This window comes from Pimephales promelas, chromosome 6 (assembly GCF_988280905.1).
Source record: "Pimephales promelas chromosome 6, fPimPro1.hap1.1, whole genome shotgun sequence".
In the NCBI taxonomy this organism is placed as follows: Eukaryota; Metazoa; Chordata; class Actinopteri; order Cypriniformes; family Leuciscidae; genus Pimephales; species Pimephales promelas.
This window is the reverse complement of record NC_142774.1, coordinates 5,189,296-5,202,391: the sequence shown is the minus strand read 5'-3', so window position 1 is coordinate 5,202,391 and position 13,096 is coordinate 5,189,296. Positions and strand designations below refer to the sequence as shown.

The following is a 13,096-nucleotide window of genomic DNA, read 5'->3' as shown; positions in this document are numbered from 1 at the left end:
TTAAGAGCATTATGGATTAAAAAAAGGTCAGAATGTTTAGCAACATAATGCTAAACCTCTTAAGCGAAACTCAACTGCATGCTGATAAACTGGGACGGAGGGAGGGGGCGAGGAAAAAGTGGCTGTATGGGGTTTAACATCTGTTTGGGTCAGAGAGAGACATGCTTAAAAGACACACAGAGAGTCGTTTTATTGGTTCAAACACGTAGTCTCATATCTTTATAAATGATCATTAACAGGACCTTCTTCCTTGTGATGAACCTTAATGCAACGTGCAACAAATTCATTTGACAGTTTTTCTTCAAATACAAAGCCGTTTACAATTGATATGGTGTACTTTTATAAAACTTTTAAGGTATGAGTTATTAAAAAAATCTATTTTCTAAACATATACTGTAGGAGAGAAAAGTTTAGGGTAAGATTTTTAAAAATAGAAAGTACTACTTTTAATCAGCAAAGATGCATTAAATTGACCAAAAGTGACAGAAAAGACATTTATAGTCCTAAAAAATAAATAAATAAATAAATGAATGAACTTTCTATTCTGTTCATCATTGATAATCATCATAATAAATGTTTCTTGAGGATCAAATCGTCATAGTAGAGTGATTTCTGAAGGGTCACGTGACAGTGAAGACTGAAACTGATGCTGAAAATAGAATAGAAAACAGTTGAATTGTATTAATGTTTCATAATTTTGATGTTTTAGTGTATTTTTGATCAAATTAATGCAACCCTGGTGAGCAGAAGACGCTTCTTCCAAAAGCATAAAAAATATTACCAATTTCAAACTTAGCATACTGTATTTAAGAAATATTTTCATGTATAGACCATTTCACAAGATGTAAACAACACTGGTCCAGAAGCACTTCCTGTTTTAGTTTGTAACTGTTTTCGTTATTTCACATGTAAAGAAAACATCTTAAAGATGTTTATTTAACTTTTTGATTCAGTTTTATATGTTCTGTTGGTTGTATTTTATCCCAGCTTTTATGTAGTGTTAAAAAACTGAAACAGGAAGTGCTTCTGGACCAGTGTTGTTTACATCTTGTGAAATGGTCTATATACTGTAAATAGATTTCTATATAATTTATATGATATGTAGATATACATTTTTTAAATATAATTTTTTTTCTTAAATATACATGTGTGTGTATTTATAATATATACAAAATAAAATTAAAAAAAATAATTATACACAGTGCACCCACATATATTATGTAAACACAAACTTTTATTTTGGATGCGATTAATCGTTTGACAGCCCTAATATATATATATATATATATATATATATAAATAAATACTGTTTTATGTCGGTTTACACTTGAATGTTTACACATTTATTTAGTTTTCCTATTTAATGACCGACAATTTAATTGTAATAATAATTTTGGCAGAAGGATTATTAGCATTAGGCTATAACCTGAAAGGTCACAATGTTACAATGACAGACTGTTGATCTTTGAATAAAAATGTATGTTTGGTTCAGATTTGAACCCAAACATATTTTGAACCAAAACCTGTCAATTTTTTTAACCCTAAAACCGTATTCTGGACAAATGTTTTGAAATTTTGATTTAAAATATATATATATATATATATATATATATATATATATATTTCCCTTGATCTGAGCGGTACAAGACTTGGCTACTTTTCCTTTCCTTTGCCTCCTGAACACACACAATACTTTTTTTGACTCAGTCAGTTCTACAATGTTAAGTGGGTGAAAAACAACTCCTTAATCTTGTATTTGGGTCAAAAATGGGCACCCACAGAAATGAATGGGAAAAAACTGTAATTTAGAGCACTCTAAAATAAGCCAAAATAAGCCACCAGGTGACAGCAAAGTCACTTCATCTTTAGGTTTTAGCTCTAAGAACTTATTGGAATGATATTTTAATGTATTTATTTATTTATTTATTTATTTTAAATAAGCATAATTTACATAGAAAATACGGTACTTTTTGAAGTAAATAAATTCAAAAATACCCCCCCCCCCCCAAAAAAAAAAAAAAAAAAAAAAAACCCAAAAAACATAAATAGATAGACAAAACTTTATCAAAGACAGTGATATAACATTTATAATAAATAAAAATTAGGATCACACCTGAGTCCTCTGTGCCAACATGTATCCACAATTACAGGATTAAGGGCTATTAAGTGTATATGGTTTGAGGGTTAAGTTGAAGACCTTAAAAAAAAGTAGTTAAAAAGTGTTTTCCCTCCTTTTGTCGTGTCTTACTTCACCTACAATACAACAGCACACCAAAAACAAAAGGTTCATGAAGCTGCTCTAAATGAACAGTACACCCTGATCTGTGCATGCGTATCAAAAGGTGAAATTTTGAAGAACATCCCAGCTGCTCTTTTCCGTGTTTTGAGGGTGGAAGGTGTTCAAGCTCCAAAATGACAAAAAAAAGTAACACCAGCCAGGGCTTCTTTCAAATTCGTAACAAATTAAAATGCTAGGTGTAAAATGACGGTCGCTGATTGTATCGTCCTCCCGCCTGAGCATCCGTGAGCTCAAACAGGACCGGGATGCCGTATGCCATCATGTGAAACACAACCTACTGTACACATTTTCCAGCCGTGTTCATGGGTTTGGGCCTATGTTTGTGTGTGTGTGTCGTCAGCTAGCAGGAATGTGTGTACACCGCCAATACTAAGATGGCTGCCAAAGACTAAAATGGCTGCCAGAACTCCAGAAAAATAGAGAGAGAGAGAGAGACAGAGATGGAGACAACATGCTAAATGGAGAGAAAAGAGATCGTCTCGCTCTTTCTCCTCCGTTGAGTCTGCTGTTCTTTTGTTTGTGCGGGTGTATTTGTCCTAATCTCTACACACTCCATCAAATCGTGCTGGCATGGGCCAGTGTGTTCCCTTATCACCCACAACCGCCCGATAAACACCTCCACAAGCACACATGCACACGCAGCCTGCCATAAACTGTGCTGATAACACACACTCGCATGCATATGTACTCAGACACTCGTTCCTCGTTTTGAAAATATCCGCTCACGATGTTGTTGAGTCCAAGCGCCTAAACGTCACCGAACTATCCGATTCGAGCAGTGATGATTGAATATGAAGCATTTTCTGCCATTTAAATGCACTTTTTCTTTTTGTCTCAATGCAGAATCTGGGCAATCAGACAATTCCAGTCAACAAGGAGACTCAGACATCAAACCCCCACCAAACGGTGAGAGAGAAAAAATCACACAGACTGAAATATATATATTTTTTGTGTGATTATTATAAATGTCTTTACTCTCACTTTTGACATTGCTGAATTTAAAGTACTTCTCTATAGATGCATGTGGTAGTGGCCTCTTTAAACATGCTATTATCACAGAGCCCAGGTTCCAGTTGAGTGAGGCACGTGTTTCTCTCCCTGCAGGACATCTGAGTTTCCAGGACTGTTTCGTGACTTCGGGAGTGTGGAACGTAGCCGAGTTGGTACGAGTGTCTCAGAGTAAGTGCTGTAACATCCACCTGTGTTTTCTTAAAGGGATAGTTCACTTTAAAATTAATTTTTGATATGTTTTAGCTTACCTCAAGGGCATCCAATATGTAGGTGTCTTTGTTTACACAGTATTTTCAATTTTGATATTTTTAGCTCAAACCGTTCTTGTCTGTCAGTCATATAATGTAGGTCTATGGTCACCACCTTTTGTTTTCTCACACAAACCGCTCATTTTGTGTCTTAGGCCATCAATGTGTACTTATATTTACGAGTCATTAAATCATGTTTAATTTGGACTTCTCTGTGCATGCTCTTTGAGGTGGTGACCATAGACCTCCATTATATGACTGATAGACAGAACAGTTTGACCTAAAAATATCAAAATTGAAAATACTGTGGAAACAAAGACACCAACATCTTGGATTCCCTTGATGTAAGCTAAAACATATCAATAATTAATTTCAAAGCAAACTATCCCTTTAAATCTGCAGAGCCACGGCAACAAATACTGTATTTAGCTAAATGTTGTTGCTCAATTTTATGAATAACTTGATGATTAATCAATCAGATAACGTCTTGAGATGAATCACCTGCTCACTGAAGTTATTATGTGTGATCCAATTTCTAATTTTGTAATGCTAATTCGTACGGTTAATTAGTCTTAGAGTTTCGGTGTTTTAATTAAGAATACGTCAAAACAAAATACTAGGGGGAAAATGTATTATGTTAAAAATTATGTATGATAAATATATTTTTAAGTTTTTATATTTAATATATTACATTTCAGTATGTGTTTTATATTATTTCAAGTAACACATTTTTTTAGTTCTAGTTAATGATACTAAACCTACTAAACCTTGCTGTTACTGGGACATTATCCTTTCCAAAAGTACTAAAATGCACCATTTAAGGGTAAAAAAGGCAAAGATATATCTTTTGCGTTACCGCCCCATGACAGCTTTTGTACCTTTTTTTCTGAGAGTACAATGGGGTCTGCAAAAAACATAAAAATCCTATAGGAAATCCTGTAAGAAATGCACCTTACACCGTGTCCTAACTACACGAGCCGCGGCACACGATTAAAAGGGGTCTTCTCCATTTTAATCAGAGTTTGTCCACGGCATTACAAGCTCGATTTCTAAGTTTTACATTTCAGATTTTTTTGTCTCAACATTTTCATCTCTTCTGCAGCCCCAGTTGCAACGGCATCAGGTCCTAATTTCTCACTTGCGGATCTGGAAAGTCCCAGTTACTACAATATCAACCAAGTAGCACTCGGCAGACGTTCGCTTGCCTCCCCTCCATCCACGAGGTGAACACACACACACACTCACACACTCATATACCTGCTGTTTGTGCCTCTCTTCAGTGGAAATTTGATCGGTCTTGCTCTCCTTTTTTTCTTTCCTTCTGTTTTCCCCCTTGTCTGTCGTTCTTCTTGCGCTGTAGGTCTGAGGTGGAGCTGTACGCCAGTCTTCCTCGGAGGTACTCAGTCTGTCACTGTATCTCTGCACCTTTTTCTGTGTTTCTCTCTGCCTGTCTACAGGAATCTATCACAGGGGCATCTAATAACCCCTCGCTCGGCCTTTCTCTCTCTGCAGCTCTAATAAGCGCAAGTCTATAGATGACAGTGAGATGGAGAGTCCCGTTGATGATGTCTTCTACTCCAGTCGTTCTCCGGCCGGCACCAGCTCTCAGTCCAGTGGCTGGCCTAATGACGTCGATGCAGGTGAGCATCGCATTTACACACACATACGGTGCTGATGCCTGAGTCTGGTCTTGGCGAAAACGGTGCAGTCACCTTTGAGCACCAGCCCACATTTCCACCAACTTGAAAGCCGAACAAAGATTTCAATTACTAATGTACAACATACAGGAAACTGCCTACAAATAGATTTCAAATGCTACAAAAAGTGTTCATGACAGGATCCTGCATGCACACCTAGGATGACTTGAGGGCAGTGTTGGGTAAGTTACTCTAAAAAAGTAATTAATTACTATTTACCTCTTCAACAATGTAATTAGATTACTGTATGAATTACTCTCTCTAAAAAGTTTTTAATTACTTTTAATTACTAATTACTTTCAAAATCCCATTTCAATCTCAACCAGCTGAATAATACAAGAATAGACATGAATCTTGTTTTAATTATTTCAAATAAATACTATAAAATTGCACGAATTATCCTTAAACTAACCACGGTAGAAAAGGAGAAACATACTTTTTAACATCAGACAATACATTTTGATGTTAAACCCACTATTGTTTTATGTCTGATCTCATGACTTTTCACACTTTTTTCATACATATTTTACAATAATTACGTACGAATTCACATACGAATTTGTACGAGTGCGGTCGTACGATTTAGACACCTCATAAAATGCATACGAATCGCTGTGAGATCGGATTGATCTATACACAGTATTTATTTACCTCAATTACAGTAATCCCTTACTGTACATTTTCAAGGGAAAAGTAATTAAATTACAGTTACTAATTACTTAGTAATTAGTTACACCCAACACTGCTTGAGGGTGAGTAAATCATGGGATAATTTTCAGTTTTAGGTGAACTATCCTTTTAACAACTATTAAAATGTCCTAAAATCAGTCAGATTAAGTATAATTAATCTCAAATTAAAGGTGCACTTTGTAACTTTTGTCCTTCTTGCGGTTAATTGCATGCATTTTGCAGAAGAACATTTACTTTGGTTGTGCATGACTTTGCGGATGAATATAGTTATCATAATGCTCATGAAACATTCATTAACTCTATTTACTGATTTTACAAGACAAGTGACGTAAATATGCAAATTCCTGTGAAACCATTATGATTTAAATTTGGAGATTGAAAAACAGGAATTGTGATACAGATTATTTTAATAATAATCACACTAAGCTAAACAAATTTGGCTAGATTGATTATGATCTACATTTGATGGATGGTGTTTACTTTATGATTTTTGTAATTTGTTGGAAATAGTCCAATTAAGTATCCCTTTGTATTTGATACTTGTTTATAATTAAAACTGCCCCATTATACATAAAATCTGGTTATTATTTGTGTTTTTGGTAACACAGTAAACTGTGTCTTACGTTTAATTTTAACATAAACTCTTGTAGCTTCTTGTTACAGGAAATAAAAGAATGAGAACAGTTGCATAGACATAGCCGCTAAGTTAAGACTGTGTCTTAAGAACTAGTCCAACCAACTAGCAATTAGTTATGGTACTTCAAATTAGACTAGCTTCCTTTTTATGTGACTGTTTTAAAAAGAAGTCTAACTAGTCTAAGAAGTTAATGCTGCCAGCCTAACATTGATTGTAGAAACTCTAGTTTCCATCCACGTGTCAATCGAGTTATCTGAAGTTCGGTTAAAAAAACACATGCGAATAAAGCTGGTGAAAGTGTGTTTCCATCCAACGGCTTTAAAGCGAATAAAAACATGTACGTAATGACGTCACATGCACAAATTGATTTGAGACATTTTAAGGTGTTTCCATTAGTTTTCGCACTGAATCGAACAACATTCAAGCAAACTTTTGCGAACAAAGTTTTGTTAGACAAAACGGATCGCGCCATCTACCAACAAATGATCAATATTTCACAAGTTGTAGCCTAATAATGCTTAAGTGCCAGCTGATAGCGACATAAGTGAGTGATAATGAGGCGGTTGTTAGCTTGAAGGGGTTGTATTCGCTATAACAACAGCCTCGCTATACATTATCTATACATACGCTATAAACATTGCTATGATGCCGATGCACGTCAATGCCCGATGGAAACCCTTTGGTTGAAGCATTTTTTTACTATGTCCACTTACATCTGTCTTTGTTGACATCCGCCATGTGTGCGCAAACAGAGCGGGACTGGCCGGAAATGAACTCGTCTTCTGGCGTGTTGCAACCATAAAAGGGCCTAAAACTTAATCGCAATTCATTATTTATTCGGCAAATAACGTTTCCATCAGCTTTCATCGCATTAGCCGTATATCGATCGAACGCATTTCATTTGAGTCGATATTCATGAAATTTCATAGAATTTGACTGTTTCCATAAGGTATTTTTCATTCGATATCACTTAAAAACGTGTCGATGGAAACATGGCTTCTGTGATTGGAACCAAATGTCATGAAAATTATTGCATGATTTCATGTTGAGATGCTGAGAACCGTCACGTCAGCCACTGACATCATAGCAGTTTGTGTTTTAAGAGTAGACAATCAAGGGGCAAGTCCCGAAGAACAAGACGGTTTTTGAGTTGAGTGGAAATGTGTGGACTGAGGCCGGATTGGGCACCGGCATCATGTCGGTGGAAAAGGCATTAAACACACCATGACCTTCGTGACCTTCTTTCCTGTTAACAATTCCCTTCTCCAGTTGCAGTACAGCACCATTTGACGAGTGTTCAAGAGAGGAAGATAAAACATGAGAATGATGGCGTGCAGTTTCCATACCATGGTTAGAACACACACACACACACACTTGCACATGTACACACGCAGTGGGAGAAGACAGGTCAGGATAGTGCATCAGGTGTCTACTAAAGAGCTGCTTGGTTAGTCTGTTTTTAAAGTCACTTTTAATGATAAAGTCCGATGTTATGCAGTATAATATGAGAGGTTTAGTGTTGATGAAGGGTGCTTCAACCTTACTGGGCTTTGGGGGTACCTAAGACACTAAATTAAATGAATGCCATAGTCAGAATCAGCAAAATAGCATTGGAAGAACCCAGATGGGACAGTCGAAGTCAGAGCAACACACAAACAAACACTGAGAAATATGCACAACACAGGTGCTTCTTCTGTCCATGCATTAACCACACACACACACACACACACACTCTCAGTCTGTGTTCTGGTCCCAGATGGCTCTTCCGTGTATCTACAGTAGTGGGAGACATCTGCTCTGCGTTTGTGTGTGAATGTCATAATCAGATAGCAATGCCTTTCACTCAATGCATTTTCCCTTTTCTAATGTTAACAAAGGTTTCATGCACTAAAATAGTTTTAGTTTTACACAATATTTTGACCACGTTAGCCAGTCAAGGTCTGGATGTCATAATCTACTGCCATTCAAAAGTAGGTGGTCAGTAAGATTTTTTAATTATATGCAAAGAAATTAACTAAAATGATTACTTTAGTTCAGCAAAGATGCATTAAATCAACCAAAAGTGACATTAAAACCTTCATAATGTCACAAAATTGTTCCATTTCAAACAAATGCTGAATTTTAGACTTTCTATTCAACAAACAATCCTGATACGAATGTATCCCGCGTTTCCACAAAAATATGAAAAAGCACTGTTTTCAACATAGTGCACCATTCATTTCAGTTTATTAATTTGATTAATTGTAAGCTTAAAACTGGGAGAAAAAAAAAACTGAACTAGCCAGCCTTATTTTTTGTACACGTTTTTAGCTTGGAATATTGTTTTATAGTGCATCAAATTTTTATTTCAAAAGAACCAGGTGGCGAGAGTGTGTTGTGTGCATGTGTACACATTTTGTGATAAATATACATATACAGACTTAACACTTTCACACGCATTTGCACACTCCCACACACACACATGGGTGTTCTCTCTGGCGCACACACGCATACACACATGCGAGAACAAACGCACTCAAAAGTGCACTGAGAAAGGGGAATTAAGCTGAAATGGGATTTAATGCCTTGTAATGTAGAGAGGAAAAAATAGCATCAAACTGAAGTGAAGTTCAAGTCTGTGTGTATGAGTAACGGTGAGCAATGTGTGCCAGGAGGACTGTGTGTGTGTGTGTGTTCTTTGGGTATCTTCCAATTATGAGCCATCCCTGTTCTGTTATCACTTTCTCCTGCTATTTCTCACCTTTTCATGTTATTTTCATCTCTCTTTCATCTTTCTGGTGATGGATTGAACCAGTTGAGGTGTTGCTAATTTAATAGTTAAGGAACACTTACAGAAGACTACGGTTGGGTGGCTTGACGCTATATACATTGTGCGAAGGTAGAAATGTGTCAACGTTTATACTGCTACAGGCTATATTTGCTTGGCTATTTGAGGACAGGACTGCTTTACGTTATTTACACATTAAGGGCGGCAAAGAAACGTGGAGGAATGTGAAAATACAAAGCAGGACGCGAACCAAACAAGCCAAGACGAGGAGTAACTTGTTTTTTTTTTGTTTTTTTTTAAAGGAGTAGTGAAGCTGAATTTAGTTGTTCTTGGCCGGAAAGCAACTTCGAAACTTGTTCACATGTGTGTGCATTTTGTATATTTTACAGTGTGGCTCATCCAGATTTTAGAATCAGAACTATCATTTTTATAATATGAATTATGCAGTTTTCAAGTCTTTTACCTCAAGTGTTTCACTGATAAAATATATCGTTCATTTTATATTAAAAACATAATGATATTACAAAATATTACAACTTCATTGATCAAGTTCCAAATAAATATAAAAAGTAGTATATTTTATTTAGATTACTAGATTATCCAATAACAGGCAGTACCAAATAGTTATTCAAATAGAATCAAAATTGGTAAAATTCTAGTAAAAATTGTGTTACGTTAATGTAAAATGGCTTTTTTAACTAGGAAAAAAAAGTTTGATGAGACAAACTTTAAGTTGGCTTGAGAAAGCCGGACCAGAGAGTTTGAAGAAGTTTGAAGATTGATAGATGGATTAGTTAGAAAGAAAGAAAACGATTGGTTAGAAAGAAAGATAGAGTAGTTAGAAAGAAAGATAGATTAGTTAGAAAGAAAAAAGATAGATTAGTTAGAAAGAAAGAAAGAAAGAAAGACAGATTAGTTAGAAAGATACATTAGTTAGAAAGAAAGATTAGTTAGAAAGAAAGATAGATTTGTTAGAAAGAAAGATAGATAGATTACTTAGAAAGAAAAAGATAGATTAATTAAAAAGAAAGATAGATTAGTTAGAAATAAAGATAGATTTGTTTGAAAGAAAGATAGATTAGTTAGAAAGAAAAAAGAAAGAATTAGTTAGAAAGAAAGATAGATTAGTTTGAACAAAAGATACATTAGTTAGAAAGAAAGATAGATTAGTTAGAAAGAAAGATAGATTTTTAGAAAGAAAGATAGATTACTTAGAAAGAAAGAAAGAAAGAAAGAGATTAGTTAGAAAGAAAAAAGATAGATTAGCTAGAAAGAAAGATAGATTAGTTAGAAAAAAGATAGATTAGTTAGAAAGGAAGAAAGATAGATTATTTAAAAAGAAAGATAGATTTTTAGAAAGAAAGAAAGATAGATTACTTAGAAAGAAAAAAGATAGATTAGTTAGAAAGAAAAGTAGATAGATAGATAGATAGATAGATAGATAGATAGATAGATAGATAGATAGATAGATAGATAGATAGATAGATAGATAGATAGATAGATAGATAGATAGATTAATTGAGTCTAGGGCTTCAGGGAGTTTAGATTTGAGTTCTTGTGTTGTACACCACTGGGCCACCGTAGCCAACTTAATGAAAGTTTTTGGTCATACCGCCCATTTTGATTTGTCCCGTTCGTCAGCATTGCTGGTATTAAAATGAAAAGACAGAGACGATTGCCTCGAAAACAAGTGAACATGCTCATTAAGTGTGTCATAAATAAGTCCCCTCCCTTCTAAACCCAAAAATGATCATGCAAGTTAGTTGAGCTAGTCAGCGAGTGTTTGATTGGTGTGTGCTGTGCCCTGCTGCTGTTGTTGTTGTTGACGTGTGGTTTCTGGCAGGGTTGTCCTCTCCTGGGTCTCTAAAGAAGCCAGCGGGGAAATTCGATTTCAGCGCCCTGTCAGCACAGACGAGGTCCCCCCGAATGGCCTTCACACACCACCCGCTGCCCATGCTGGCAGGCGTGAGACCAGGTGAGACAGACACACTCCAGCAGGGAGAGAGAGAGAGAGACAGAGAGAATGGAGGGGGAAAGGAGGGATTTAAAGTAATAGATTGCAGCGTAGGCTTCTGATTTGTCCAAAAGTCCTGTCATGGCACCACACTAGTCCAAAATTGCCCTCAGTGGCATTTGATTGGCTCTAAACAGTGGCGAGTTATTGATGGAGACCTCTGATTGGCTGGGCAGAGAGACAGAGAGAGTGAGGAGCTGCCACAGTTCATGAACGACACCATCCATCTACGTACCCTCTTGCTCTCCATCTTTTCCTCTCTTCCCTCATCATCATTTCATCCACAGCTTTACCTCCATTTTTCAAGTGCGTTTGGTGGAAATGTCCTCATGTTTCTTTAAATGTGTGACCTACATTTTATTACCTTTTAAGCAAATAATGTATAAAGATGTTGTGTTAAATCTCACATACAGTGGAGTTTAAAACTTTAGCTTGGGGCCAAGTGTCGATTCTTGTCGGATTTGAATGAAGTTCGGTTCTGTTTAGCAGACATTTTGTGGACAAAACCATAGTTAAATACTCTGACAGTGTTTCCCACACCGTTTATTCATCTGTATGCAGCGCTACTAAAATATACAGTGCTAAAAATACAACATGAACTGTGTAGTCCAAACAAATGACACTTATGAGTCGATTTTTTTTTAGTAAACCAAAAATACGTATGAATCTAGCGGTTAGACATGCTTGCTGAATTGCAGGTTATTCCTTTCGTCCAAGAATGCTGGGTTACATTGTACTGAAGGCTTGTAAGACCGTTTTTTGTTTCATACAAGTATAAACTCAAGTCTTTTGCAAGAATTAATGTGTTATGTCTGTTCTTTTAAAATTAGGGCTGTCAAATGATTAATCGCGATTAATCTCATCCAAAATAAAAAATTACATAATATATGTCAGTGCACTGTGTATAATTATTTTTTTTATATATATATATATATATATATATATATATATATATAAATACACACACATGCTTGTATATATTTAAGAAAAAAATATAATTTATATATAAAATATTTATATTTATATAATATAAATTATATATAAATCTATATACATGAAAATATTTCTTAAATATATACAAGCATGTGTGTGTGTATTTATACATATAAAATAATTATACACAGTGCACTGACATATTATGTAAACTTTTATTTTGGATGCGATTAATCATTAATAATTTTTAATAATCAATAATTTAATAATTATTTAATAATTAAATAATTATTAATAATTATTTTATATGTATAAATACACACACATGCTTGTATATATTTAAGAAATATTTTCATGTATATAGATTTATATATAATTTATATGATATAAATATACATATTTCATATATAAATTATATTTTTTCTTAAATATATATAAGCATGTGTGTGTATTTATATATATATTTATAAAATAATTATACACATTGCACCCACATATGTTACGTAAACACAAACTTTTATTTTGGATGCGATTAATCACGATTAATGGTTTGACAGCCCTACACTCTAAAAAATGCTGGGTTGTTTTAACCCAATTTTGGGTAAAATATGGACAAACCCAGCCATTGGATTACATTTTTAAATTATATTTTTAACCCAATTGGCTGGGTTTGTCCATATTTTACCCAAAATTGGGTTAAAACAGCCCAGCACACAACCCAGTGTAGTTAAAATCGTATCTTGTAATTTGGCAACAGGCTCCTGAGGGCAGTAAATGCAGGAAAAAATGTTTTTTTTTTT

The 13,096-nt window shown here is 34.9% G+C and overlaps 1 protein-coding gene across 17 annotated transcripts in view; it reads left to right on the top strand.

Moving 5' to 3' along the window:
- Positions 1–13,096, top strand: part of nfixa (nuclear factor I/Xa) — a 127,516-nt gene that overhangs the window by 101,767 nt on the left and 12,653 nt on the right. For 8 of the 17 annotated variants that reach the window (XM_089131988.1, XM_039686314.2, XM_039686307.2 and 5 more), the window contains 7 exons: positions 3,143–3,205; positions 3,404–3,478; positions 4,661–4,781; positions 4,919–4,954; positions 5,071–5,198; positions 7,852–7,932; positions 11,193–11,324. In XM_089131988.1, coding sequence (XP_088988114.1) covers positions 3,143–3,205; positions 3,404–3,478; positions 4,661–4,781; positions 4,919–4,954; positions 5,071–5,198; positions 7,852–7,932; positions 11,193–11,324 — 636 coding nt within the window. The remainder of the gene's footprint in view (positions 1–3,142; positions 3,206–3,403; positions 3,479–4,660; positions 4,782–4,918; positions 4,955–5,070; positions 5,199–7,851; positions 7,933–11,192; positions 11,325–13,096) is intronic. The other 9 variants (XM_089131987.1, XM_039686348.2, XM_039686374.2 and 6 more) reach the window with 3 other exon arrangements.